The sequence below is a fragment of the Malania oleifera genome, chromosome 6, assembly GCF_029873635.1.
Source record: "Malania oleifera isolate guangnan ecotype guangnan chromosome 6, ASM2987363v1, whole genome shotgun sequence".
Lineage (NCBI taxonomy): Eukaryota > Viridiplantae > Streptophyta > Magnoliopsida > Santalales > Ximeniaceae > Malania > Malania oleifera.
In genome coordinates this window covers 18,940,583-18,947,252 of record NC_080422.1, presented here as the reverse complement: position 1 = coordinate 18,947,252, position 6,670 = coordinate 18,940,583, and the positions used below count along the sequence as shown (strand labels likewise).

General features: G+C 34.1%; 1 protein-coding gene across 1 annotated transcript; it reads left to right on the top strand.

The window, feature by feature from the left end:
• Positions 1–1,477: 1,477 nt before the first annotated feature.
• On the top strand, positions 1,478–4,497 carry LOC131158417 (putative disease resistance protein RGA3). The gene has a single exon (XM_058113271.1). It carries the CDS (start codon positions 1,555–1,557, stop codon positions 3,553–3,555), a length of 2,001 nt encoding a protein of 666 aa, XP_057969254.1. The 5' UTR covers positions 1,478–1,554; the 3' UTR covers positions 3,556–4,497.
• Positions 4,498–6,670: the final 2,173 nt, after the last annotated feature.

The window sequence follows — 6,670 nt, the reverse complement described above, 5'->3', positions numbered from 1 at the left end:
TCATAAAGAAATACATATCTAGTTTGAGATTTAGCATTGTGAATATCAGATAGATATCCAATATCTGCATATCCTATTAATTGAGATTTGAAATCAAATGAGTAGAATAGACCCAAATAAGATGTACCTCTCAAAAATAAAAATTTGTCTTAATACGATTAAAAATTAAGAAAAACTAAATATGAATGACGTGTAAAATCGAAATTTTATTTATGGAATTGATATATTTTTGAATTTTTTTCCTTGGTGACCAAACATGAAAATGTGGATTTTTGATATATATTTTTTTTTTTATCTTTGTAAGGGAAAGATAAAAAAGTACCAATGGCGTGGTTCTTCACACAAATAATTTTTCAAATGCATCCAAGAAATGGTCACATAACGAGTACGATGCAAAATCATGCTTTGAAAGTCTTCCATTCTACAACCAACTAAATAAAAGTCTATATATCTTTTTAATTTTTTCCAAAATTTACATAACAAATTAAAAAATATAAAAAATTATAAAAGGGTGTTTTCCAGTTTTTCATATGCAAATTTAGAAATTTAAAAATTAATTGTAGCATCTTGTAATTACTTTAAAAAAATTGAAAAATAAAAGATAAGACTATTTTCTACCACGATTTCTTATTATTTTCCAGTTATTTAACACAACTATTGCAAAACCTAATAATAGGCTGCATTTTTTGTTTGTTTGTAATTATTTGGAAAATTAAAACTAAAAATAAAATTAATTTCCACAACAAAACATCCTATTTTGATTTTGACTAATTTGATTTTACCGATATTCCAATTCGATTAGGTAAATTTACATAGAAATTTTGTTAATTCAGTTTATACATTACCATATTGGGATTGAATAAATTGAAATTGTTGTTTTGATTGTTTTAGAGCATGTGCTATTATTTTTCAAATCTAAGGAGTCGATTTTCAAATCTATCTTAATGGCATGTGACGTAGTTCCTGAACCTGTGGTAGTGATCTTCCATGAATTATGGCCAGTGTGTTGAGTAATAAAACTCTGTCCAAATGAGGAAAATGATGAAAAAGTAAGGGATTCTTAATGCAAGCACACCAAGTACTTTGAACCTTTCAAACATTAACTTAAGTAATTAAATAATTAAATATAAATTTAAAGTAACATGGAGACCATTTTATTTTAGAATAAAAATAAAATAAAATCGTGCGTTCTTTTTCCTTTTATTTTTGGTTGGGCTACGTTATTTAGTTGTTTGGTTTTTTGATTTACTTTAATTGTGGACTCCAGAGGCTTGCCATGTTTTACAGAGCCGGAGGCTTATAGAGAAAGGCAAACCCACCATTAAACAAATGAAAAAGATAAGGTATTTCTAATCATGGCAGGCACAAGGTAAAATCTAATTCTGACACGCTGGCCCACATTTTCGTCCTCACTTTCCAATCGTTCACACCAACAAGTGTTTGAATACTCAATCCTCACTTCGCAATCGTTCACACCGACAATTTTTCGCCCTCGCTGGGCGCTTCTGAGGATCAGTCTTCTCTAGCTGTTGCATTCAAAGCAAGGAAACTAATATGGCTGAAATGGTTCTCAGTTTTGCAACAGAGGAAGTATTGAAGAAGGTGGGTTCACTGGCGTCTGAAGAAATGAAGCTTGCGTGGGGTTTCAAGGGCGAGCTCAAAAATCTTGAAGGATCGCTGAAAATGATTCAAGCTGTACTGCGTGATGCCCAGAAACGGCAAGTGAGGGAAGAGACTGTTCAAATTTGGCTCCAGGATCTTGAAGGGATAGCTTATGATGCGGAGGATGTGCTGGATGAGTTCTCGTACGAGATGCTCCGACGTCAGGTAGAGATTCAAAACCGATTTATGAGGAAGGTATGCAACTTCTGTTCGCTCTCTAGCCCCATTGTGTTCCGAATCAAGATGGGTCACAGAGTGAGGAATTTCAATATCTCACTGGAAAAATCTATGAACAGAGCGATTAGCTTTGGGCTTAGACCGATGTTATCTATAGATCCAATTTCTCAAACAAGAGTGAGTCGAGAGACCGACTCCTCCGTAGATGATTCAAAATTTGGAAGGGAAAATGATGTATTAACCATAGTAAACGAGGTGACTAGCTCATGCAGTAATGTTATCTCTGTAATTCCAATAGTGGGTATGGGAGGCATGGGAAAGACTACTCTTGCTCAACTAATCTACAAAAATGAGCGAGTAAAAGAACATTTTGTGGTAAGAATTTGGGTATGTGTATCTCAAAATTTTGATGTCAAAAGGATTCTAAAAGAGATTTTGGAATCTCTTACCAAGGATACTTGTGGGATTGAAAATTTGGGTACCATCCTTGAAAACATTAAGGATAAGTTGGAAGGGAAAATGTATCTTCTCCTACTAGATGATGTTTGGAATGAAGATCCAAGTAGGTGGGAAAATTTACGAAATGGTCTATCGGAAAAAAATTGTTGGGCGATATTTGAGCGAAAGGCATTTGTAGATGGTGGAGCACTGAAGACTCAAGATTTTATTGATATAGGAAGGGGTATTGTGAAAAAATGTGGGGGCGTGCCACTAGCAGCAAAGGTGCTGGGAGGGATCATGCATTTTAAGAGGGAGAAGCAAGAGTGGTTGTCCATTTTGGAAAGTGAAACATGGAATTTACCAGGAAGTGAGGATGGGATCATACCAGCATTGAAGTTGAGCTTTGACAATTTGCCATCGGCTTCTTTGAAACAATGCTTCGCATACACTGCAATTTTCCCCAAGAATTCTCGCATTAAGAAAGTAAAGCTAATCCAACTATGGATGGCTCAAGGATTTCTTCAGTCATCTCAAGAGTGCAGTTTGGAGATGGAAGACAAAGGTAATGAGTACTTCAATGTCCTGTTGCAGAATTCCTTGTTTCAAGATGTTGAAAGGGATAAATATGGGGATATCAAAACATGCAAGATGCATGATCTTGTGCATGAACTTGCACAATCTGTTTCCAAATCTGAAATCCTGGTTTTGGAGGATGGATATCAGGGGAATGAAATCCCTGCAGTACGGCATTTATCATTGACACGCTATGGAGAAGGGAAGCACATAGTTGGGAAGGACAATGTTAAGAAATTACGCACCTTAATTTTATCAAGGGTTGTTAATGTTTCTGATGAGGTGCGTGTTTACACAAAATGCTTGAGAGTTTTAGATTTAAGCGGGAGTAAAATTAGTAGTGGACTTGAGGTGCTGCCAGATTCTGTTGGGAAGTTGAAACATTTAAAGTACCTCGATGTCTCCGATACTAAAATTGTAAGGTTGCCGGATTCAATTACCAAGCTATACCATCTGCAGACGTTGAATATGGAGTACTGTCGTATGATGCAGGAGCTACCAAAAGAAATGAGAACATTAATCAACTTGAGACATTTGGGACTTGACCTTTACAATGCAGAGGGAATAATGAAGGATGGACAGATTGAGATGAGGCGGTTAATTCATTTGCGGACATTACCAGCATTTGTGGTGGGTCGGAGCAGGGGATGCCGAATTGAAGAGCTGGAGCCCTTGAACCGGTCTACAGCATGTGAGGGGTAAGGAAGAAGCTAAGAAGGCAAATTTTGCAAATTTGAAGGGAAAGAAAAACATTGAAACATTGGTGCTTCCAAGGTGTAATGATGATGGTGGTCATGGTGATAATGATGATGGGGTGCTGGAAGGGCTGCAACCACACTTGGATCTGAAGCGGTTTAAAATTGAAAGATTTGGGGGTATTGCTGTGTCACCATCGTGGATGGCGAAGTTGTTGAATCTTCAGGTGTTGGAGATAGAGGATTGCCCTATATTGAAAACCATTCTTCCCCCGAATTTAGAGGGCTTCCCGTCCTCTCGTCAGCAGCTGGTAGTCCACAGCTGTAAAGAATTGACTACTCTGCAATTCTGTACGTCGCCCATGACATTAAACGTATGAAATTGCCCAAATCTGGAATCTATGCCGGCTGATTTACTAAAATTGCACTCCCTCTCAGATTTAAGAATTTGGCAGTGCAAAAGATTGAGTAGTTTGCCGGAAGGGCTATTGTGCTGCCTCCCCGACTTGAAGAGACTAGTGATCGGAGGGTTTAATGAGGAGCTGGATAGTTTCCCCTCACTTCTCTGCAGCACTAGCCACTGTCACCACCGATCCCAGCCTGAAGAACTACGTCTGTGGGGTTGGCCTAAGCTCAAGTCTCTGCCCAACCATAAACAGGAACAACTTCTTCTTCCCCGCCTCTCTTCCCTTCACTACAATTTCTCGTGATTGTGGAGTTCTGGTGGTTTGGAAGCTCTGCCGGAGTTGCTTCCGAAAAATCTTTGACGTCTATATCTTGAGCGCTGCGAAGACAATGAAGCATCTGGTGGAATCCGTGCGAAGCGTCGCCAAATCAAGAAACTTGACTGTTGATTACTGGCCATTGCGAAAAAATTGTCTACTGAGTATCAGTCTGCTAATGAAACAAAACCACTTGCTCAAAATCAAATGGAGCCTTGTTTGGTTTACCTTTTGCATGAATTGCATGAAACCATTCCCTCTCACTACACTAATTTACAAGATTGCATTTACCTTTTTTCTCAGCTTCATCTAATTTACAAAGGGGATAAATATTCTCCTTGAAATGACTATTCTTCAATCGTAAAATGAAAAGTGAGTTTCTTTCCTATGGAATATTTCCATTCCTTTTATTTTCCAATCAAAATCTTTAATTCAAACCGACCTATATTTTCTTTGTTATTTCATGTAGCATATAACAAGAAAAAAAAAGAAAAGAAAAAAAAAAGACATCATCATTGTGAAATTTAAAAATAGTTATTCCGAACTTGTACAAAGTTTTATACTATTATTTTCTTATGATAGCAGTGTAATTTAGTTTATTTCACATAGAAAAACTACCATATAGCTACTATTTTTTGAACCCCCAAAGAATTTGGTACACCATTAAATTTATAATCTTTCCAAGTAAATGTATAAATAAAGTTTATTTAATTCAAATTTCGTTTTTATAAACATAAATTTAATTTTATACATAATTTTTAATCATATTGAAACAAAATTTTGTTTTTATAGCATTAATAAGAAAAACGAACATGATCCAGACGTGCTCCCTTTATTTTGTTTCATTTAGTTCTCTTATTTGGTTATTAAAGAAAATAAAAGATAAAATAAAAAATAGATCAAATCCATAAAAAAAATAATTCTATACGCCAGTTAAATTTACTTTTACTTAATATTTAATTATATTAGAACAAACTTTAATTTTTAGTAATATTTGATATGGAGAGAAATATACAATGAAAAATGAGAGTCCTCATTTTCCTTTCTCTACTAAAATTATTGATTCAAATGTACTCTAATCGAAGAAAATTTTCAATCGTAAAATGATAATTGAACAACAAAAAAATTAGTCTAAGTGATAAACTTTGATTGATTAAAAATAATATTTAATTTTAATAACTCGATATTGTTACTCTTCAATTAGAATTGGATGCATGCACTTTAGAAATCTTTTAGATTTTATATTTAACCAAAATTTTTACAGTGATACTTGATGAAAATTAGAAAATTGATTGACATCATAACGTGTAATATGTCTTTATTTAGGCTCAGTTTGGAACTCGGAAAATACTAAGAAAAGGAAAATATTAAGAAATTTTGATTCTACTTGTCATTAATATTTAATTTTTTTCTATTTTTAATCATATTGAAACAAACTTTCATTTTCAATCATATTTAGGATCCTTTTGGATTAAGAATTTTGTTTCGGAAAAGGAAAGAAAAGGAAGATAAGGAGAAAACTTATTTTTTCTTATATTTTCCTTCTATATAAAATACTATTAAAAAAAAAAGTTGTTTTACTATAACTAAAAATTAGGAAAAACTAAATATCAATGACGTGTAAAATTATTTTTTTGTTCGTAGATTTGATATATTGTTTATTTTCTTTCTCACTTTCCTTGATAGCTAAACATGAAAATGTGGATTCTTTAATATTTTTTTTTTCCTTTTCCTAATATTTTTTGAGTTCCAAACGAGCCTTAGTATGGAAAAAAATAATAAAGAAAAATAAATTTCCTTCCTGCCGTTTCTTTTTTCTTCCCCTTAGTAAAATCCTTAACCCAAATGGAAATGGACTTTTAAGTTATCTATCAAATTAAAATTTGTGTGTTAGTATTTTAAAATATTAAGAAATAGACACTAAAGAAGGTTAGTTATGAATTAGTCATATTATATTTAATATCTTTGTACAGTAAATTACTTTTACCATTTAACTAATTAATTAATAAGAGCATTTTAGGGCATAAAAAGCGGACAATCAAATTGCAAGAAGCTTGAGTCTACATAGTAGCCATTGAACCCACATAGGTAGTGTTTTGAAGTATCGAATTTTAAATTTTGGATTTGGATGAATTTTAATATTGATATACCCCCAAAAATATTAGTTACCAAGAGTCAAAGGGAGATTAAAGCCCAGCATTGATGAAAGCAGTTACCGCCCAAGTCAATTGCTCGAAACAGAGTAATTGGCGCCAACCCAATAATGACCAGAGTGATCCACGCCGGGAGCCATAATGGCAAATCCCCCAAGGGTCAAATCTTGCCAATATAAAAGAGAGTATTGCGAAGAGGCAAAGGTATCTCATTCTAACCCATCTTTATTGTTACTTATAACCTCTC

What these genes read in the sequence shown, in the direction of transcription:
- LOC131158417 (XM_058113271.1), top strand. Translation starts at nt 1,555, where the DNA reads ATGGCTGAAATGGTTCTCAGTTTTGCAACAGAGGAAGTATTGAAGAAG.